The sequence below is a fragment of the Vigna umbellata genome, chromosome 1, assembly GCF_029865625.1.
Source record: "Vigna umbellata cultivar VRB3 chromosome 1, Vumbellata_1.0, whole genome shotgun sequence".
In the NCBI taxonomy this organism is placed as follows: Eukaryota; Viridiplantae; Streptophyta; class Magnoliopsida; order Fabales; family Fabaceae; genus Vigna; species Vigna umbellata.
This window is the reverse complement of record NC_142165.1, coordinates 45,219,406-45,242,505: the sequence shown is the minus strand read 5'-3', so window position 1 is coordinate 45,242,505 and position 23,100 is coordinate 45,219,406. Positions and strand designations below refer to the sequence as shown.

The window sequence follows — 23,100 nt, the reverse complement described above, 5'->3', positions numbered from 1 at the left end:
AAGTTTTATACATGATTCCTATATTTCACAAAACAAATATGCAAATTAGTGCAGGTGAAGCAGGCTTTGCAAACTATGCATAAGGTGTGGCAATGATGGCAAGGTTTTTAAAAATGGTATAGCCACGATATCAATATTTTTGGAGTGTCTACAATATTGTAAAACGTGAAGAAACCACAACTGTAATTTGAAAGTTCATCACATGATGGATAAGCCCAAAAGCTTGATCAAGAAGAGTCTACAAAAAGAGAAGCAGATTGTTGTGCATCCACTGCCACTGAGAAAACCTTCTGTCACACCTTCAAATGCTTCTGGTTTGTACACTCTACCTTTACTTCAACCTTCCTTCAAATTCTTGGCAATTAATCAACCAAATTCAACCAACTCATCACGTGGAGCTTTGTCAATGAAGGAAGAAACTAAGAGCCTTGAACCATCATCAAGTGAGGTCAGAAACATGACCTACAACTACAAGCTACAAGAAATTCCAAAAAATGATAAGTTTATGGAAGAGGGATTCAAATGCAGTGCACTTTGCATGCCTCTTCCAGGGTTTGGGAAAATAAAGACAGTTAAAGCAAGAAAAAAGGAAACCCAAATGCATGCAGTGAACCCTGTGCTATCATTATCAAAGCCAAGCTCTTTGGAAAAGTTTGAACGTAGTTGCCTGGTTTCACAAGTCAGAGTTCATGAAAACGAAGGAGATAACTCCATAAGTTCCTACTTTGATCTTCCATCCGAATTGTTTAAATTCAGCAGCCATAATGCATAACCTGGTTACGTGCGAGAAGCAAGGAAATTAACGTTTGAGCATGAGTATAATATAATGGTAGTTCGAAAATTAAGCCAACAATATATGGCAGATATATATTTTGTTATTGTTTATCAGTGTTTTGAGCAATTGTTATGCGTAAGCTTATACGTGCATGTAACTGGTTATGATGTATTTTGTTTGGTATAATATCTATAAATATACAGTTTGATTGCACAAAACCTGCTTCAAAAATAAACTACATAATTTACTCTGAATCTAAATTTAGCTTAGACAGTTCTTTTCATCTCATTTGTTTTTCATATTTGGCTGCTATACGTCTCCAAAAACAAAGTTAATCTGATATCTCACCAATTTTTTTTATTGTAACAATTAACATAATATAAAAGCAAAGTAAGTGAGTAGGATTTTTCATTGCTGTGAACTGAGGTTGCTCACTCCCTATCATCCAGTTTATCTGGTTTCTTTTGGGGCAAAGCTAAAGCCTTACCATTTGATAAAACTTGCGGGAAAGCAAAAACATCTCAATCACATTGGTATGTGGGTTCATCAGATTTTAACGTAAGCTTATGACCCCCTACTTACATATAGGTTGTATGGAGGTATAATAGGTAAAATTGTATTCTCATTAGCTTCCAACATGGCCACTTAAATCCAAAGAGAAAGAGTTATGATTTCCAAGGTCCATTAATGCATGTCAAAACATCCTATGCCTTTTCCACTGTGAAGGCTACATCTCCTCTTGCATGCACTATGTCATTTACGTCTCAACCTTTTAATGCCTATAAATTATAACCTAATTTTCACTTTTAAACCATCTTCAACAATGGCTGTGGTGTTCTGGGTACTGGTTTTAGCTAGCCTCAGCCATCCGCTAGCCACAATCAATGCCCAAGCACCAGAAGGTAACCCTTCCAATTGGCAACCTGGAACCTCAAACACACCTTCTACATGGCAAACTACAACCCCAAATACACCTTCTACGTGGCCAACTACAACCCCAAGCACACCTTCTACATGGCCAACCACAACCCCAAATACCCCTTCTACATGGCAAACTACAACCCCAAATACCCCTTCTACATGGCCAACTACAACCCCTAATACACCTTCTACATGGCCAACTACAACCCCAAACACCCCTTCTACATGGCAAACTACAACTCCAAATACACCTTCTACATGGCCAACTACAACCCCAAATACACCTTCTACATGGCCAACTACAACCCCAAATACACCTTCTACATGGCCAACTACAACCCCTAATACATGGCCTACTACAACCCCAAATACACCTTCTACATGGCCAACTACAACCCCAAACACACCTTCTACATGGCAAACCACAACCCCAAATACCCCTTCTACATGGCAAACCACAAACCCAAATACCCCTTCTACCTGGCAAACGACAACCCCAAGCACACCTTCTACATGGCAAACTACAACCCCAAATACACCTTCTACATGGCCAACTACAACCCCAAATACACCTTCTACGTGGCCAACTACAACCCCAAATACACCTTCTACATGGCAAACTACAACCCCTAATACACCTTCTACGTGGCCAACTACCACCCCAAATACACCTTCTACATGGCCAACTACAACCTCAAATGCACCCTCTGCATTGCCTTCTACAACACCAAGTGCACCTTCAACGTTGCCTACAACAACACCGAATGCACCTTCTACATTGCCAGCAACAAACCCAAATGCACCTTCAGCAATTCCAACCACAACTCCAAATGCACCGTCTACATTGCCAACAACAACTCCAACTGCACCATCAGTAGCCAAACAACCACCTGCTGTGGCTGCAACTCCTACCACTTCACAGAAACCACCAGCAGCAACTTCTCCAACTGCAACTATCAAGCCAACACCAGCAACCACATCTGCGCCCTCCAAATTGCCAACTGCCGCTTCCCCCACTTCTGTCACGAAACCACCCATTGTCATTGCAACCCCTCTTCCCTCAATAAAACCACCAGTCGCAACTTCTCCCACTTCTAGTAAATCACCAGTTCCCAAAGTTGCATCTCCTACATCATCCGCACCTGCGAAATCCCCAATTCCTAAGGTTTCATCTCCAACATCATCCGCACCGGTGAAATCACCAGTTCCCAAGGTCTCATCTCCAACATCATCTGCACCTGTGAAATCACCGGTTCCTAAGGTTTCATCTCCAACATCATCTCCTGGGAAATCTCCAGTCCCCAAGGCTATATCCCCAGCATCATCTGCTCCTGTGAAATTACCAGTTCCAAAACCTACATCTCCATTATCTGCTCCTGTGAAATCACCAATTCCAAAAGACACTTCTCCAACATCTGCTCCTGCTAAATTACCTGATCCCAAGCCTTTACCACCATCATCTGCTCCAGTTAAATTACCAGTCCCCAAGGATTTACCACCAACCGCCACTCCCGTGAAACCACCCGCTCCCAAAACAGCACCTCCAAAAATAGCACCTGTAAAACCACCTGTTCCCAAGATTACACCAGCATTAAGTCCAAAATCCCCATCTCCAAAACTCCCACCACCACAACCACCCAAAGAAGCACCTATTTCACCTCCACCACTGCCATTACCACCAGCTGACTCACCACTATTACCTACTCCAACAGCATCCCCCACACCAGCCGAAGCACCAACAGCGCCAGCACCAGCCAAAAAAGCACCAGCACCGGCACCTGCACACAAAAGGAAAGCACCAAAACCATCACCTGTTCCTTCACCACTAAGTAGCACCCCAACACCTGCACCAACGCCTTCGATTGAAACACCAACCCCAGCACCAGCACCCGAAGAAGACACGCCAGAACCTCCTCCCCACAAGCACAAAAGAAGAAGACACAAACACAAGCACAGGAGACATCACTCGCAATCTCTGGCTCCAGCACCAGCCATTATTCGGAGGAGTCCCCCAGCACCACTAGTTGAAGATATTACCACAACCGACTCAGAAGAGACGCCTGCACCAGCACCAAGTCCCAATGCGGTATATATATACTATCTTTCGACTCAGATTTGAATTACAATTGTTTACTTTAACCTAATACTCTTGTAATGAAGTCTTAAACAGTTTTAATTACGTCTCATTCATCTCATATTTTTCATTTTGTTTACAGAATGGTGCGCAAGCATACTATAAGCAAGGGAATACGTGGCAGAGTGTTGGAGTCGCCATTGCCATTTTGTTATTATCTGTCATCACATGACACTTTTAAAGTCCTATGAAGAACATGATTCACTCTAAGCGGTGGTGTGGTTTGCAGAACATATATTATTTTTTACTTTTTTTTCTGTGTTGTGATCTTTGCCGAATAATATTAATGGTACGAGTTTTTGAATTGTTAAAACCAGGCACTGCTAAGCAGAATGCAGAAGTGTTATATATTTCCCATTTAATTTGATGAATTTCTGAATCAAAAATCTTGTACTTAACAAATCTGAATCCATTATTCCCACTATCATTTTGTAAAATATGCGACACACGTGTGTGAGCAAATGAAATTGGCCTTTAAATAACCGGAAATTGTAATATACCGAATACAAAATAATAGAAATAGAAAACAAAATAAAAACTAGCCGAGCATCACACACTGGCCGAGCACAATAAAAACTGAAATAACTACGACAACTGAAAAACCAAACTCGGTAAGAGAAACCGGTTACGCGACAACTGTAAACCAAAAGAAAAATAAAACGGTAAACGAAAAAATAAAAGTAAAAATCTAAAAAAAAAAAAAAAACAAAAAAAAATAGAAGGTTTTTAAACTTTTTATGACAATTTTTTTACAACTATCTACGTTGTTTTTGTAATTGGTTTATTTCATATATATATATATATATACGACCTAATAAAATAGTTACACAAATTTATTATCAAAAATTGTTAAAAAAAATTTATTATCTCCAAACAAAATTACAATAAACCTTTAAATTTAAGTTTATTCAATAAAATTCCTTCATAAGCTTAAACTTTTTTATCTTTCCTCTGGATCAGCTTTTTGTACACTGCTGGAACAATACTGATGGAAGTAACTTTGTGAACATATCATCAATTTTCTCTTTACTTTCTATATTCTAGCTTTACGCATCTTTCTTTTACTTGTTTTCAAATAAAATGAAATTGGATATCAATTTGTGTGTTTCTCTCATAATTGATTGGATTCTTTGCTAACTCAATAATCGACCTGATGTTTACTCGGATTACCACCTTCTCTTCTTACTTTATTTTTAGTTTGCTTAGAAGATTTCTAAGCCAAACAACATGTCGCACACTCGAAGATGTTGTCACGTACTAGGCTTCACAAGTTGATAGTATCACAATAAATTGTTTCTTTGACAGCCAGGTGAAGGTCGTGTTTCCCATAAAAAAAACATAGTTTATCGTGCTCTTTCGGTCATCAATGTCTTTACACCAGTCATTGTCCGAGTATCCACTAAGTTTGTCTAATTTGGTATAAAACAATCTGAGCAATATTGTTCCTTTCACGTACCTAAATATCCATTTCAACGGTTTCCAATGAAAATACATCGGCCCTTGCATAAACCGACTTGTGATCCATGTGCTTAGCATCAAGTCTAGCCTCGAGTTTGTCAACTACCTTAGACAATTTCGTATCGGATTTCATAGGATTAGAAATCGGGTTGCACTTCATCATCTTCTACTTCTTCAATATCTCCTCAACATTACCTCTTTTGGGACACAAAAATACCTTATGTGCTTTGATCGACCTCCAAACCAAGAAAGTACTTCATGACACTTAGATCAGTCATCTCAAACTTTTTCATTACCTCCTTAAACACTTCAACCAACTCGGATTCGCTTCCCATGAAGATCAAGTCATCTACGTATAGAGCAACAATCAACATATCTTCTTTATTCTTCTTTAAGTATAGAGCATGTTCATATGAGCACCGCTTATAACCATTCTTCTTGAAGTAGGTGTCAATCCTTTCATTCCATATTTGAGGGGCTTGTTGTTAGTCATACAACACCATCTTCAGTTTCAACACCTTCTTCTCTTTACCTCTTCACATGTAATCGAGAGATTTCTCCATGTAGATCTCCTCTTCCAACACTCTATTAAAAAATGACGACTTTACATTCATTTGTTATATCTTCCATTTGTGTTGGGGAACTAGGAAGAACAACAACCGAACTATCCTCATCGCAGGAGTAAAAACTTTATCATAATCGATCCCCTTTTGTTGTTTATAGCTCTTTACCACTAGTCGAGCTTTGTAACATTCCCTTTCTCCATCCATGTTAATTTTCTTCTAATATACCTACTTTACACCAATTGGTCGGGCTCTTGTGGTAAATTTGCTAGCTCTTATGTATTATTCCATTCAATTGAACTAATCACTTCATCTATTGTTTTCTTTCGCTCGTCATCGAGCACAACTTCTTTAAATTTAAGATCTTCTGTACTAGTCAACAAACATGTCGCATGTACCTTACCAGTGGAGTTATAAGTGTCCCGCAAACTATGAGTTTTTCGATGCAAAGGATAATCTTCCTAATCTTAATACTTAATCCTCTTAGCAATGGACTATGTGCTTCTTCTATGAACATTCGAGCTCCTGCTGTCTATTCACGAGCTCTCTCCCTTAGATTTTGAGCTTCTAGATGACTTCTCCTTCATATTGTCCCAACTTCATTCATTCAGATCAACACGTATCAGTTTGAGTTGTTCTTTTGCCTTATACTCGTTTGTATTTGGAAAACTCGCCCTTGGATGTTTTTTGAGTACACACTCTTCATAGAACTTCCTTTCAAACTCCACACTTGGCAGTTCAAGTACTAACTCCTTCTTTGACAGAAAAATTAGCCCTCTAAAGTTCAAGTGGCGAAATTGGAAATTCCATATCATGACTTTGTCCTTCACATCAAGCTTCAAACACTTTTTTACAGAATATTTAGCTCTAACTTATACATCCATTTTTTCTTAATTTCTACCTGTATAACCAAACGTTTGAGCTTGTCCTTCAAGTAAAGTACTTCATCCTTCATTAAACCAAGTTGTCATTCTACATCATTTGACGTGTGTTTAATATGTTACTCTTGAGCATAGGAACGTAATAAACATCTCTTATCTCTTCAACCCTTCTATAAATATCATATTGTTCCATGTCCTTTCATAACCACATTAGAGTCGCCTCCAAATGATACATATATGGCCTCCACCTTGGCGAGTTGTTTGAAGAAACTCTCATTTCCACATATATGATTACTTGCCCCTATGTCTAGGTACCAAATCGAGTTGTTTGAGTAGACCGATTTGAGTTTGGCCTCTAGTTCCACATTCAAGCACAACCTTGTTTTTGACCTCATTATTTCCATGCAACTCAAATTTAGGTTGGCATCTGGTCTTTTCGTCCTCCTATAACCCGAACCCAACCGACATCCGATCTTCTTATCTTCACAAAGCCTAGACCCAACTCAACATCCAATCTCCAGCTCGATAGCTCGACCTCTTAGCTTCTTGTCATCATCAAAATCCCTATTTGTTCGTCATCTTCCTCTGAAAGGAAATTATTCTCCTTTTGTGTAGCATCCGACCTTACCACAATTGTATCATTTCGCTGATCTGCACTCGTTTGCATAGTGGTCATGCTTGTCACACTTGAAACACTCCACTCTAGAATTTGATTGACCTCCTTGGCCTCTCTTGTCCATGGCCACTTGTTAATCTCTTTGGCAAGTGCACCAAATCGTTTAAGTAATAAACCGTGGTAAGACCAGGTATCGTTTTCTCAAGAGACTCGTAATACTAGAAAATTGTGCGATTAACAACTCATCTAGACTCAAGAACAACTCATCATTTAAGAATATGTGCAAAAAGATAAATTCACAAGTAATTACAAGGTTGGACTTTGGTATTGAAGGCATTTGGAAATGGAAAAGACTAGAAATGGTATGAAATGACATTGTTAAGGTTAGTTTTCACCAATGCACTCTTGTGTATAACCAATTTCATCTCCTCTCTATCAATTTACTAAAGTCAATCCACTAAAACACTCTAGCCCTAATCCCTTAGGTAAAAGAGCCTAGGTTTTCCTTATCAAACTCTAATCCCTTGGACAATCTAACAAGCAAACCCGCATTAAGAACTAGGATTTAAGACAACATGTGAATCATATCCCATCCTTGGCTCAATGACCCACAAGGACTCTTGTTTCAGTTCAAGATTTCATATCCCATCCCTAGCTCAATGAAACCCCAAAATCAAGTCATGAACGTCCCCATACATGCAAGCTTTAAGATCAGAAACAAGAATACTAGTAATAGATAGAAAAGGCATTTATAAATATAAAACAATCATTCATTACACAAGAGTTCATAGGCTACATCTAACCCTAACAAGATGAATCTGGTTCTCCATTTCCATGGAGAACCCTAAAGCTTACAAATATGGAAGATGGAAGAAGAAGGAGACCCAAAGGAAGAGGAGGAGATGTTCCCACAAGCTCCTCGCGCCCTCCATGAGCTCCAGACGTGAAATCGCGCCTCCAAAGAACCAAAGACCCTTTTTCTTTCTGCCTCGTGAGTATATATACTGCCCGAATTCTCGCTTAAGCTAAATTATTCTCGCTTAAGCCAGAATAAACTTCTTGGAGAAGATAGTCATTCTCGCTTAAGCTAAATTATTCTCGCTTAAGCGAAAATGACTTTTAAATCAATAACTTCTTGGATCACCGGGGCTCTTCAATGTAATGGAGGATCTTCCTAACATCTAAATAGATCAGAAAAACAAGGGATTAGAGTATTATTTACGTAATGTAGCTCAAAATATAGATAAATACTAAAACTGAATAAAAGAGAGGATTTAAGCAAGTAATAAGCTAAAGAAGAGTTGATTTTGCTACTAAAATGATGCTTAGATAATGGTAAGAATTAACATTATCACCACCCTAGTTCTACAGCTCAATCTATTCACAGTCATCCTCAAAATCACCTCGGCCATGTGCATCACGCCTTCAGCTACCTCGTCCATTATTTCTAAGACCTTGACCTTGAGTACTCTGAGCTCCTCCTTTCAGGTCAAGCTTCGATTGCAGTGCTTGATCAAGTGGCCCCTTCTTCTTCTTTCTCATCTACTTGTGTTGCTCAAGCGACCCAGAAAGTTCTTCAACTGAGAGTGTTGACAAGTCCTTGGACTCCTCGATGATGTAAACGATTCTTTCAAAATCATCTGTTAATGATCTCAAATTTTCTCCACCGCCTGACTGATTGGCAACAATTCTCCATTCCTACCGAGTTGATTTGTCACCGCCTCTACCCGAAATATGTACCCGGTCACCCGTCCTCTGTCTTCCATCTTCAAATTTTCAAACTTGCCTCTGAAAGTTTGAAGTGTGACTTGCTTAACACGATTTTATCTTGTGTATGTTGTCTTAGGATCTCTCACACTTCTTTTAAAGATCTAGTTTTTGTTATTTTCTTAAAGTTGGACTCGTCCACAACTCTATACAATAGGTACAAAGTCGACTTATCTTTTATTCGCGTTTTTCTTAACGCGACAATTTGTGCAATCGTCTGTTCATCCTCCGTTGGTTCTTGGTACTCATTCTCTGTTACATCCCTGGGATCTAAGAATAACCTTGATATGCAAACTCCAATTGTCATGATTAGCTTTCTTTTGTGACAAAGACAAACCGTTTACAAGATTTACCATCTCACTCGCTCTCTCTTTCTCAAGCACGCTTTCTCTGTTTTTCACTCTCGCACACTCTCACTTTTTTCTCTTACTCAGACACTCAAGACATAAAAGTCTTAATGTAATTGTAAAATATACGACACAGACCTCTATGAGCAAATGGTTATGAATAATTCACCGCATATTTCTATTGAATGAAATTGACTTTTATTATAAGCAAGTAGTACTTATAATAATAAAAGAGTAAATTTTGTTTTTAAAATGAATTTTGCTTTTATAGAATAATGAAAAATTATAAGCATATACTATACCTATTATGCACTTTCCTTGGTTAAATCAGTGTAGTGTTTTACATGTTGGTTAAATTAGTGTAGTGTTTTGATTAAATTAGTATAATTGTTGTTTAACTTCTTATTTGAACCAATGTGTTAATTGTAACACATCTAAATATTACATAAGGATTAAAGAACCTTTTAAAATTCCTATAATCATCATCAACCTTGTGATAATATGAGAAATTAATTATCACTTAATAACGATAAAAAACCTTCTAAAAACCCTATAATCATCGCCAACGATAACATGAAAAATCCACTTAATTATGATAGACAAACACGACTTTTCGAAGACTACAACACTTCCGTTAACCATTGCAATGTTTTGGTTAAATTAATACAAAGTTTAAATAAATAACGTCAAATTGATGTATGCAATTTTGATCACGTACATCTATCAATACTCTAAAATAATATACCAATTTCTTAGAAATTGATAAGCTTGCTCATATACTTTTCTTAATATTTAAGGTGGGTAAATTGATTTTAACTTTATAAAGGAAGTTTAAATTATTTTATGATTTAACTTTACAAGTGTATTCTATGATTTAAAGGATATGTACATGTGAACTATCTCAAATCTATACTCTATAATGTTACACTATCTGGATTTTAAATTGTTTGTGGAAGCTTGTCTCTGATTGTAGGACTTCACTGGATATCAATACACATATATACATATATGTATTTGAATGATGTCAATGAATGTGGAATATGTGGATAAAAACCTTTTTCAATGAGATCATTCAATATCTATTTTAAGTGTTGAATGATGTCATTGAATGAAGTTCTCATGATTTAAATATTCTTCATTTGTGATCGTGATCATGGTGGTAGTGTCTGCTCCTCCTCCTGGTTTGTTTCCAACACATCTTCCGTTCCTTGCCCAAAATATTGCTGCACTATCAACACAGAAGCAGTGGCTGCAAAATCTGATGAAGCCAACAAGTCCCCAATTGCCCCTAACTCAGGACACTCACTCCAATCAGTGAGTCCTGCTATGAGTGGTGATTTCATTCCTTCGCTTCTCCCAATTATGAAAAGGTCGTGAATATCATCCATTGACCTTATTGCTGCTACTGTCTGCTCTCCATTGTTCACCATTTTCTCGACATAAACAACTGAGCCATCATCCTCACAGCTTGTCCTAAACCAACTTATAAGCCTCTCATCAAGTTTCTTCTGAGAGTCCTTATCCGTTTTCACTGTTAGTACCGTACTTTCGTCAGGGCTGAGGTCACTATGTTGATGCATTACTTCTTCTCCATGAACAAAACGCATCACAGTAAGGTTTATCCCTGGATTTTCTGACATCTTCCATGCATAGCTCAGTGCTTCTCTATCATCAGGCCCTCCAAAGAACAACACTGCCACATTGCGAGACTTTTGATCTGGAGCCAGATGGCTGCACGTACTAAACCCTCTATCCACTAGAATCCCAACGGAGCAAGGTGCTTGGCTTAGAATATTGAGGTTCACAGTTCGGTGTGACATGTTGGTGGGCTCCATTTCGCCATCAACCGCTTGATGTTTGTGGAAAGGGACGATAATGAAGGCCACACGCTTGTCCTGAGCCAAGTTGCATACGTCCTCGTGCATGGTGGAGTAAGGGGAGATTACTGTTGAGGGCTGCACTGAGACGTGGAAAGCATGATGCTCGTAGTTTCGAAAGGCATTGACTATGTGTTCGGATTGAGCTTCAGTCTTGTTATAGGCTGGTTGGTCTGGATCCTTGGCAGTGTGATGTTGAACAAGGAATAACGCAGATGCGTGGCCACTGAGCTCGGTCAAATGAAGCAAGTAAATGCATATTGGGGACCTCTTTGAAGGGTTAGTGGCGTCAAGGAGGTTAATCATTGTCGGCACATTTCGAGGAGTGTGGATACAAACTAGGACTCTGAACTCTGATTCTTTTTGTGACATTTGAATGGTTCTTCTTTTGTAAGGTATCATTCCTCTCATTGGTTTGGATATAAGTGACATCCCAGGTACAATGATTGCGGTCATGAGTATGCTTATAAGCATCAAGGTTGCAAACGATTCGCTGCTCAAAACCTGTTGCCAATTGAACAACAATCACAGAGACATTTTTGGATCAAGCAATGCCAATCATTTATGTATGTATGTATGTAATAGTAGCAGTAGTGCAAGTGGGTGTACCTTTTTATCCTTGCCAATGTTAATCACAATAATTTCAACAACGCCTTTTGTGTTCAGGAGCAAACCAAGGACTGCTCCATCACGAACTGATATTTGATAATAGAATGCAGCGACCATAGTGCCAATGATTTTGCCAATGCTAGTCAAAATAACAAGAGTAATCAAAATAACCCATTCGCGGAAGTCATCGAGCAGTCCAAGATTAGTTTTTAGGCCATTACTGGCGAAAAATAGAGGGAGCAAAAGCAACGTTATAAAGTCCTCAAGTCTTTCCACAAGAGAGAGCCCTAGAGGTCCATTTGGGATTGTCAAACCAAACACAAAGGCTCCAAAAACTGCATGGGTTCCAATAGCATCTGTGATCAAACCTGAGAGCATCACACCTGCTAATATTACGCAAATATAGAAATCACTGAACGTTTCACCCTCCGGGGTTTTCCTTACCATCCACAACACTCCAGGTCTCACCACAAAAATATTAAAAGCGATAAACCCTACACTTGACAAGAAAGTCGACAGCATAGTGATAGAAGGCTTATTACGCTGTGCCAAATTAATAGAAAAAATCAAGAGCAGACATGAAAGCAGATCATTGACGAGTGCAGATGAAAGAGCAATCCTTCCCAACTCAGAGTTGATGAATTTCAGCTCTGCAAGGATTCTCACAAGAACGGGAAACGCTGCCACAGAAAGAATCGAACCAATGAATAGGACGTTAGCGGTGCTTCTTTCTGATATTCCGTCGAATTTGATCAAATACACAGCGAAGAGAGCTCCAATTGCGAAAGGGAGGACCATTCCTAGAACTGCTATGGTCACTGCTTTTCTACCTATGCGTCTTAACGATTGTGCATCCATCCCCACTCCCACCAAGAACATAAAATATACGATGCCAACATTTGCCATTGCTTCAAGCAAGATTTCACCTCTTTGCGGAAAAACTGCATCGGAAAATGTTTTGTTTTTCCCAAGCACCGAAGGACCTAATATTATGCCTCCCTACACACATGCATGCATGTAACAACGCTACGTTAAGTATGATGTAAAACTTTGACTGGATTCACAGTAGAAAATGGTAAAGGGACTAACCATGAGTTCAGAAATAACGCGTGGCTGGCGAATGGGCTTGAGTATGTACACGAATAGACGGGTGACAACGAGAACTAACAATAATTGCAAGAGAAAGAGAGGCAGAGAATAGTTCAAGGGGTTTTCCTTATGCCAAAGCCCTTCTGATGATATCATGGTGGCTGCATAGCATATTATAGGTTCCGTTTCATTTACATCAAATGCCAATGATTTTGTTGCCAATTTTCCTTTCATTGTAATAGGTATATTAATTCACTTCCTCTTCTACTCAATCCCAATGTATATATACCGATCTAGGTTCTTTGCTTCCTCAAACATTCATTGCCTGAGTCTTGCAACAGTCACTGTGCAGAATAAATGCATACATCACCTAATTTGCATGCAAAATCTGAATACAATCTAATGTGTGGTTTGGGTGATGGATGAATTCAAAAGATGAAAAACGAGAGAGAGGTGTTTTGCTTCATTTTCTTTTTGGATGAAACACAGAAATGAGAGGAATGTAATGAGAGAAGTCAATGTTTTGATGGTTATCCATTCAAGAGGGAGCTCTACTTAATTTTCATGGCTTATGTTTGGGTACCTATTTTAAGATCAATGTGGGATTAATATCCACTTCTTTTGTCATGCATTATTTCTGTTTTAAAAATTATTTTTTATAACTCCTACCAAGTAAAAATCACATTAAATTACTAAGCCCTTATTAAAAAAAATAAACTTTAGATATTTGATATGTTTTTTACATCACTAATGTCGTTACAATCATTTTTTTTCTTCATCTCATTTATTTAAAATACAACTTACAAATATAATGTTTTTAATCTTTTCACAAAATTTTGATTATAGTTGTTAATTAAAAGATTACAACTAGAAATTTAGTATTGTCAAAAGTAACTCGAACTGTTTATTGAAAAATAATTATAATTATACAAAAAAAAATACATTATAAAAATATTATGCTAATCTATGAATCAAGGACTAAGATGATAGTACAAAACGATAAAGAGCATATATTTATGCATCTTAGCAAAGAATACATTTAAACACAGAAAGAACAATGTAAAAAAAAAAACGGGCATAATAATTCTTTATTCAGTTTCATACATTTAAGTGATTCTATATGTTCTGCAAACCACACCATTAATCCATGTTCTTCATATGAAACTTTGAAAGTGTCATGTGATGACAGATAACAAAATGGCAATGACGACTCCAACACTTGGCCATGTGTTCCCTTGCCTATTGTATGCTTGCGCACCATTCTGTAAACAAAGACGAAAAACATGAGATGCATGAGACATGAGTAAAACTGTTTAGGACTTCATTACAAAACTATTACGTTAAAAAAGTGTACAATTGTATACATACCGCTTTGGGATTTGGTGCTGGTGCAGGCGTCTCTTCTGGCTGGGTTGTGGTAATATCTTGAACAAGTGGTGCTGGGGGACTCCTCCGAATAATGGTTGGTGCTGGAGCCAGAGATTGCGAGTGATGTGTCTTGTGTTTGTGTCTTCTTCTGCTGTGCCTGTGAGGAGGAGGTTCTGGGATGTCATCTTGGGGTGCTGCTGCTGGGGTTGGTGTTTCAATCGAAGGCGTTGGTGCAGGTGTTGGCGTGTTACTTAGTGGTGAAGGAACAGGTGATGGTTTTGGCGCTTTCTTTTTGTGTGCAGGTGCTGGTGCCTTTTCTGTTGGTGCTTCGGCCGGAGTTGGGGATACTTTTGGGGTAGGCAGTAATGGCAGTGGTGGTGGCGAAATAGGGGCTTTTTTGGGCGGTTTTGGTGGTGGGATTTTGGGGGATGGGGGTTTCGGACTTGATGCTGGTGTAATCTTTGGAACAGGTGATTTCACTGGTGCTATTTTTGGGGGTGTTGTTTTTGGAACGGGTGGTTTCCAAGGAGCTATCTTTGGAGGTGTTGTTTTGGGAACTGGTGGCTTCACTGGAGAGGATATTGGTGGTAAAGGCTTGGGATCTGGTAATTTCACAGGAGCAGACGATGGAGATGTAGCTTTTGGAAGTGGTGATTTCACAGGAGCAGATGTTGGAGATGTAGCTTTGGGAACTGGTGATATCACAGGAACAGATGATTTTGGAGATGAAACCTTAGGAAGTGGTGATTTAACCGGTGCAGATGATGTTGGAGATGAAACCTTGGGAACTGGTGATTTACTAGAAGTGGGAGAGGTTGCTACTGGTGGTTTCCTTGAGGGAAGAGGGGTTGCTATGACAATGGGAGGCTTTGTAGCAGAAGCGGGGGAAGCTGCAATTGGCAATTTGGAGGGTGAAGATGTGGTTGCTGGTGTTGGCTTGCTAGTTGAAGTGGGAGAAGATGCTTCTTGTTGTTTGGCTACTGATGGTGCAGATGGAGTTGTGTTTGGCAATGTTGAAGGTTGAAATTTGGAGGGGTTACCTGTACCTGTTGGTGTTTGGGCATTGATTATGGCTAGAGGGTTGGTAAGACTAGCTAAAGCCAAAACCAAGAACACTGCAGCCATTGTGTGTTGGAAGTGATTTGGTAGGGAAAATTAGATTGATATTTATGGCCTGTGGATTATGGCTATGATTCGATTAGAAGGTTGAGATGTAGATGACATAGTAACCATGTAAGAGGAGATGTAGCCTTCGTGTGATTACAACATTAATGTAAACAACAGAAAAGGCATAGGATATCTTGTAATAAGGGACCTACGCAACCAAAACTCTCTCTTTGGATTTAACTTCCCATAGTTGCATGTTATGAGAACACAAGTTTACCTATTATAAATGCCATACACATGACCTAAGTTAGTGGGGGTCATTGCCTTCTGTTAATATCTGATGAACCAATATACCAATGTGATTTAGATGTTTTCTCTTTCCCACAGGAAATCTCAGAAGAATGAAAAAGGAACAAAATCAACATGATGATGTAGATGATACTGCTTAAAATTCATTAAGGAATAAAAAACCATAGTATAGAGGATGTGGGGTCACCTACTTTCATATTCTAGAACTACATGTTTGATAAACTTACTGCATAACTGTTTCCATAACTTTTTTGTTATAAGTACAAATGATTCTGTTCGTTAATTTCATTTTGTTATTCTCACTGAAATTTTTAAAATGTTTTGCTTCTATACTTGAATCGAAATGCATGTTTACGAGTCGGGGTATCCATTATTAATTCAAGGTTTTCACCTTTTCTTTTTCTTCTTCGGCTATTAGAAACAGGGCAATGATACATTGACATTTTCTAATAAATTTATATTATTAGCTAATTTTTACTGTTTATACTTTTCTTTCTACTTTTCTATAAAGATTTATTTTTTCTAATTATCACGTTATCTTTGAAAACGGATTATTAAATCGTTATTTGGATGTCAAAAAATTATTTTTCTTAAAAATATAAAAATTAATACTTTAATAACTAATGAAACCATTTAACAAGTAGATTATAATAATATAAGTAAATGATTGATAAGTTAAATCAAATTGTCATATGGTTATATATTTAAATGAAATATGGTTGTATATTTAAATAAATTGTAAATATATCACTACTCTTAATAATTCTGGTTCATGCTCGTATCCAATACAAAGCCCTATACTCAAAGTATAAACTAATTATTTATATTTAATATGAATTTAAACGATGTATTTTTATATTTTTTTTAATATGACGTTGTAACCAGTGCTAATGAAATGTATTTTCATATTTCTTTTATTATAGTTTTGATTTAATTGAAGTTAATAAACAATATTTAATTATATATTTTCTTTTATCACAGTGTTGGTTTAATTGAAATTAACCAACAATGTTTTATTGTTTGTTTTATATAGTGTCTGCTTAGCTTATGCTAAGGAAATTGACTAAAAAAACTACGAGCAATGGGATATTCCATTGCTTAAAAGCACATTAAGTTATTCTTTTCTAAGTTTATTTTAATAAGAAGCAAATGCATATAAAAAATAGCTAAAAACATGTTGAAAGAAAAGGAAACTAACATGTTGAAAGAAAAAGGAAACTAACATGTTAAAAAAAAGCTGCGAGTGAATTAAGGTTTTTGGATGTTTATCACAAACCATCACAGTCAATTTTCCAAAGGGTTAGAAAGATCTCACCTCTACAAGTCCCCATAAATACTGCAAATGTTGAAGCATATCCACAAGGAAGCACAAGAGGTACTTCTAGAAGCCTTTTTTTGTATATTGTCAGGTATATGTGAACTCTTCTCAAACTTATTATCTTCAAATTTTGTCCTAAAAAGTACAACAAGGTATATATAAATTTAATAATTACACCGTATATCACCACATAAATTTTAAAAATTCCCAATCTGCAAATATAACCATTTGATAAAACTCTCACAAACAATTTGAAAACAAGCATCACCTAGACATTAGCTTTACAACTTCACAAGCACGAGCAATGAAGTCAGGGATCATGAGTCTCGGCTATATGAGTATAACAGAATATAAAACCAATCAGCTAAATAGAAGGCTATTGAAGTACTACCTGTCAAACAAGGCAAACCAATCAGAACAGATATCACTTATATTGATGCAAATAATATACTTATGCAAATAATATTTTCAATCTGCTAAAACTGCATTACAAGGAGTAGTATATGGATATGCAGCAAGAACAGATATGACTTATATTGATCAGAGAGAAAGTATTACAGTTATAGGTATAAGGAGTTGTCATCTATATAATAAAAAATATATAGATTATACATGTATTATTAGAAAGGATTTTATTTACTCGCATATCATATATGTTTTGTTATTAGAAGTTATTGAACAAAACACTTGAGTTGTTTTAGAGACATTCGGTTTCAGCTTAACATTTCAAAAGAAAAAGAACCTTTTAATTGAATACAGATTAAAGAGGGAAAAGGCTACCATATTTTGCCACATTAATCTAGAAACAGAATACCAAAATGCACTTATACAAGCAATTTCATGCAGTGATTTTAAAATATGATTGCAGTTGTCCACAATGCAGAGCCAAAGACATTATTTGATACTATCGTATATGCCTAGAAAAGAATTGTCAGCATAACTTTACTGATGAAGGATGTGACTAGAGAAATTTAAAAAAAAAAACGAAGATAAAAGGAGAAAGAATATGAAAGTGTGCACCCCTCCTCCAAGTAAAAGAAAATTATTACAAACAAACAACTTACTTCTCATAGCAAAATATTTGTTTGTCCCACATTGTTTGCTTTAAATCTTGGATGCAACTTATAGATTTGTTTGGCAACCTCATATATGTCGCGTAACAAAATCTAGTATGGCATCAAAACCTATAATCCATATCGGTAAATCGGTTATTATTGTAGACTCACCTATTATGACAGGCATCTGTGGAGGGATGGAGTGTTCGAAGGTCCCACATCGCATATCTCAAATCTTGGGATGTGGCACCACACTACTTGCATTTTAATATTCAAAATGTCTGAAGCAAATATGTGATCCACAATTACATACAAGTTCTAAGGTTTTTCTTTGAAGTTTGATTTAACCCTTGTATCAAATAGATTTGTCTTTTCGTCCTACAGTCCTACAATTATATAAGTTACAGAGCAGCACCTGAAGCATATAGCTCAGAATGGTAAACACCCAAAAGAAAGATGGCCATTTAAATACGATGACTTGATTACTCATATATCCTACCTGTAAAGTTCAGAGTCTAAAAGAAAATTGACTTTAGACTACCGAATCATAGTTCATAGTCTAAAATCACCATTAAAAAATAAACATCCAAAATGAAACCATGATCTTGATGAACATGAAAGTTCAAAACAAATCATCAACCCTCTATGCCATGAATCTTGAGCAAGATTTTTGTCACAAAATGATCCCAGAAAAAGTACCAAATTTTGAAGTAAAGCAACCCAGTTTGGCACTCAGAAAATTAGACAAGGATCCTTTTCCCTACTACTGCATCATGTCAACATTCAAGTATGAATACGATGCCCCAAATACAGCAATGACAATGTGTTCACATGGCTCAAGCTACATGACCAGAATCATTGCTCAGAGAATGTAGAAAAAGTCAAAGGTTCATAACAACTTAAAAAGAATGGGTAGACTCAATCAAGTTTGATCTTGACGAAGATTAAAGTGGGAAAAAGGGTAGCATTCTCATCCACATTTTAACAAAAGTAGAATCCGAATTTCGAGAGAACTCTAACATGCAATGCGATGTACAGGTGATATTAAAATATGATTGCACTAGTCCACCACAATGCAAAGCCAAATACATCATTTAGATACTGATCTATATGCCTTGAAGAGGATTGTCAGAATAGAGTACATATATGCATTGTTACCAAAATCACCTATTATCTTGCAAACTCGTACAAGTTTATGAGTCTAGTGAGTGGCCATAAATTAACTCAGTTTTGGAGTAGACTTGTGCTAACTATGGCAGACATGGGCAAAAATTGAGCAGACCTGCTAGTTTACAACCAAGTTGTGCAAAAGAAAGTTCATTGAGAATGTCACCAAGGACACAGTTAAAAGGTTGTAATTAGGTTTTCTTCTCCCATTTCACGTTGCATCATTGCATCATTTCTCCTTCCGCGGTATGATGATTCTCCTCTACATTTCACTCTCTTCTGGTTTCATTCTGCTTTGCATCGAAACTGAGCTTTTGTCTGAACTGCATTTTGGCAACTGTATTTCAAGTCCTCTGCATCGCACATGAGTCCTCAGGCAACATGCAATCTGCCATTATTTTTGTCTCCTCTGCTCTACAAAGACGTAAGCACATTCTCCCTTTGATTTTGTTACGTACTTTATAATTTTTTTTCTTCTTTTCCTTTCTGTTCTTATAAAAAAATTTGGAGTTCTGTTCTTGCATTTTAAGTCCAGATAAACCTCTATGATGAGACTTGGTTGTTGATTTACTTTGGAATTTTATTCACTAAAGTTTGCAGAATTATTGTTTTATTTTTGTTAATTATGGTATTGAATTAGTATATATTTACAAGTATTATTTCTTTTTCATATGAAGTAGACTCTTACAAGTCCACAAGCTGAGTCTATGAAACCTCCACAAGTCTACGCAGACTCTCAAGTTCCTTAACCTTGCATATATGCCTACAATTATGTGGTTTGACCAATCGATTATGAATGTATATATACATACACTCATGCTAATTCATTTCCCAGCATGGTTCCTAAAATGCTGAGCACTATCATAGAAAGAATAACTCTGCAACCATTGCTTTGCTATGGTAAATTGTCTGTCCCATTAAGATATATCTTAAAACCAAATAAAATAGAAAGGTAAAACAAGAGAACATACATATCAACTCTGCCAGCACCCTGCTCATACATGTTAGGCCCAGCACCCTCAACCAATGCTTGTTTCATGCTCGCTTGGTTTAAGATACTTTTTCTCTCAGGTTCAGGAATGACGCTGACAAGCAAACATACAACACCAATAACTACAAAACCTGTAACACTAGTTCCTGACAAGCGTTTACAGTTTGCACTAACTTTTGATCCCATAATGCCCCGTCCATATCCAACCAGGCCTGGCCTTACGCAGCCATAACTGCAAGGTAAAGATGTCAATATAATTTTAAAAAAGTTATTAACAAGAAAGCAAACTTGCATAGAAATTAAAGATGTTACGGAATAGAAAAACAGAGGACAAGAATAACTCATGTATTAAATAAAAAATATTTTCATGTTTGTTAAACATCTAACATGCATTGTACAATGACCGAAGCTTCACTGAAAGCTCATCAATTCTTTACATAGGATCGCTAGAAATTGCAAGTGGTATGCCTCACAACTAAATATGGGTAATTAGGTGTTTGAACTCAAATATACATTCTTCACTCACTAAAAGTATTTGCATAAGCAAAAAGCTAGGGAAAAAAATACAGAAGTCATCATCAGAAATATTTAACAAATGACAGTGAAGAAGAAACAATGAAATATAAACAAATACGAGGATGTTACCCATGAGGAAGCTCCCAGGTACTCATGTCACGTGAGGAAAACAATACCACCAACACCAATGACATCACTTTGATCAGCTGGATTGTTCAAAGTTCCATAAAGTGGTCCATCATTTCCATTTTCAGAAACCATGATTATATTATTTGTTGTTATCTCCCGTATCTGTTATCATAAACCTCTATAAAAGGACATTTATATACTATGGGAAAGAAATAATTATTATTACATACAAGTACCAGAAACAAATAACGGTTTCTTTAAATATAAGAGTTACAGCAGAGAAACTAACATGTCATCTTATAACCATTCACCAAATAATACCATCATATTTTCACAAGTAACATATCTTAAATTTCTACTTCGGAATAAGAAAAATACAGAAACTAGTAATACTCTTGAATTAGTGAGCAGAAACACATAGCACAAGAAATTTAAGTAATCACGTCCACCTAAGCTCAATTTTATCCAAGTAATCCTTCTTGTCGAGTCTATGATCCTTCGTCATCAACCCCTCTTGCAGCTCACGTCCAAGCTCACATTTTTAACCGACCCCAGTTTCCGAATCTCGTCTACCACCCCGGAATCGTCGATGGCCACCAGCCCGAAATCAGTGGGGAACTGCGTCGTCGGGTTCTGCCGCGGGATCCAGCGCCATCCCTCGGGGCGGAGGGCGGCTTCAACGTGGGCGCGGTGGCTGTCGGAAGCAGCGTAGTGGCGGAAGGTGTAATTGGGAGGAGAAGAAGAGGAATTGGGGGTCAGTGTTTGGAAGAGTGTTACGAAGAGAATGAGGGAAAAGGTGTTCCATTGTGAGAAACGGTGGCCAATGTTCTGCTCTTCAGTTGGAGAGATTATACTGCAATAATCCATATTCTTGTTAAAATTAAGCCAATTAGTATGTAATTAAGTTAATCAAATACATGTAATTAAGATTATTAAATATCATATAATTATATTGTACATTCTTCGTTTAGATTATGGTTAATTTACCTAATATTATGCTAATAGGTTTTAACTACTAACCTTAGTTGATGATACTTTTTCTCCATCAACTTTTTTAACAAACTTAAATTTTTTACATCTATTTAACCTTATCTTTCTTTATTTTTTTTAAATATAAAAATTTATATTTTTATAACTATTTTATCATTATACTATATGTCAAAAGAAAAAATATGTTATAATCCTGTTGCTCATATAATCAGTTTCAAAATTTTGAATTGGTTTTGAACTAGTTTTTCAAATTTTCCTCTACGTTAATGTATAAAAATCATTCAATGGCACACAATTTTTAAACTAGATATTTAAAATCCTACCACACCGACAATTATAATTAAGGAATATTTCCTTCGATTTGATTGTATTGTACTTACAATATAATTATATTTAGCAAAAACAAGATAGCAATCTGTATTGTATTTTTTAATTGAAAGATTATATAATTCATTTATGAATTTGAAAAATATTATAACCATGAAAGTTATATAGAAAAATTCACATGTCTCTTTGACAAATTTCATTTTAAAATGGTTAGCTCATTTAAAATAATAAAAAAATCACAAAAATTAATCTGAATCACAAAAATGGCAGTTTGATTTGGTTTGAACTTAACATTAAATTAAAATTAAATCTAATTTTAATTTTTGTGTTTGTTTCAAATCACATTTTAACGAAAATCCGGACTATTTTAAATTGGAGTAGTTCAATTTTGATACAGAATTACGCATTCAATTTAATATATATAATCCAAATTATTTTAATCAAGAGATATAATTCAAATTATTTCATTAAGGTTGAATAACGAGATCAGTTAATTAATTTATTCCAAACATTTCATTCTTTATGGGACAATGAAAAGTGCATTCGAATAATAAAGAGACAACGCTTATTTATAACAGAGTGGCCAGTGGTGGGACCCACGTATGTATGATTCTCTGTAAACTGTATAAACTGTAAGTATACATGTATATATATGTGTATGTATAGTACAAAGATGAAAGCAACCGTATATAAAAGAAGTTTGGAAACAAACAAAAGAAAAAGATTGAAAACTATATAAGCTGCATTTGACAAGCAAAGTATATTCTCTTTGATGCACAAGGACGT

At 36.5% G+C, this 23,100-nt stretch overlaps 4 protein-coding genes across 4 annotated transcripts; 2 read left to right on the top strand and 2 right to left on the bottom strand.

Moving 5' to 3' along the window:
- LOC124836872 (uncharacterized) lies at positions 1-936 on the top strand. Its single transcript, XM_047312112.2, has one exon. It carries the CDS (start codon positions 203-205, stop codon positions 770-772), a length of 570 nt encoding a protein of 189 aa, XP_047168068.2. The 5' UTR covers positions 1-202; the 3' UTR covers positions 773-936.
- Positions 937-1,598: 662 nt separating this feature from the next.
- On the top strand, positions 1,599-4,232 carry LOC124836873 (uncharacterized). Its single transcript, XM_088103346.1, has 3 exons — positions 1,599-1,677; positions 2,482-3,782; positions 3,913-4,232. The coding sequence occupies exons 1-3, from the start codon at positions 1,599-1,601 to the stop codon at positions 4,000-4,002; spliced, it is 1,470 nt and encodes a 489-aa protein (XP_087959472.1). The 3' UTR covers positions 4,003-4,232.
- Positions 4,233-10,563: 6,331 nt separating this feature from the next.
- LOC124836874 (cation/H(+) antiporter 15-like) lies at positions 10,564-13,271 on the bottom strand. The gene is made up of 4 exons (XM_047312114.2): positions 13,038-13,271; positions 11,949-12,947; positions 10,645-11,843; positions 10,564-10,612 (listed from the first exon to the last, which is right to left on the bottom strand). Exons 1-4 carry the CDS (start codon positions 13,269-13,271, stop codon positions 10,564-10,566), a joined length of 2,481 nt encoding a protein of 826 aa, XP_047168070.2.
- A 753-nt stretch (positions 13,272-14,024) lies between these two features.
- On the bottom strand, positions 14,025-21,855 carry LOC124836883 (uncharacterized). The gene is made up of 7 exons (XM_047312125.2): positions 21,447-21,855; positions 20,998-21,159; positions 20,333-20,584; positions 17,408-17,530; positions 17,137-17,274; positions 14,406-15,789; positions 14,025-14,299 (listed from the first exon to the last, which is right to left on the bottom strand). Exons 6-7 carry the CDS (start codon positions 15,528-15,530, stop codon positions 14,213-14,215), a joined length of 1,212 nt encoding a protein of 403 aa, XP_047168081.2. The 5' UTR covers positions 15,531-15,789; positions 17,137-17,274; positions 17,408-17,530; positions 20,333-20,584; positions 20,998-21,159; positions 21,447-21,855; the 3' UTR covers positions 14,025-14,212.
- Between the last annotated feature and the right edge of the window lie 1,245 nt (positions 21,856-23,100).

Excerpts from the sequence above, each read along its gene's own strand:
- LOC124836872 (XM_047312112.2), top strand. The coding sequence starts at position 203 with ATGATGGATAAGCCCAAAAGCTTGATCAAGAAGAGTCTACAAAAAGAG.
- LOC124836874 (XM_047312114.2), bottom strand. The coding sequence starts at position 13,271 with ATGAAAGGAAAATTGGCAACAAAATCATTGGCATTTGATGTAAATGAA. Across the intron at positions 12,948-13,037 it reads GCGTTATTTCTGAACTCATG|GGAGGCATAATATTAGGTCC; the intron begins GTTAGTCCCTTT and ends GCATGTGTGTAG. Across the intron at positions 11,844-11,948 it reads ACATTGGCAAGGATAAAAAG|GTTTTGAGCAGCGAATCGTT; the intron begins GTACACCCACTT and ends AATTGGCAACAG.
- LOC124836883 (XM_047312125.2), bottom strand. The coding sequence starts at position 15,530 with ATGGCTGCAGTGTTCTTGGTTTTGGCTTTAGCTAGTCTTACCAACCCT. Across the intron at positions 14,300-14,405 it reads CAGCACCAAATCCCAAAGCG|AATGGTGCGCAAGCATACAA; the intron begins GTATGTATACAA and ends CTTTGTTTACAG.
- LOC124836873 (XM_088103346.1), top strand. The coding sequence starts at position 1,599 with ATGGCTGTGGTGTTCTGGGTACTGGTTTTAGCTAGCCTCAGCCATCCG. Across the intron at positions 1,678-2,481 it reads CAATGCCCAAGCACCAGAAG|CAACAAACCCAAATGCACCT; the intron begins GTAACCCTTCCA and ends CTACATTGCCAG. Across the intron at positions 3,783-3,912 it reads CAGCACCAAGTCCCAATGCG|AATGGTGCGCAAGCATACTA; the intron begins GTATATATATAC and ends TTTTGTTTACAG.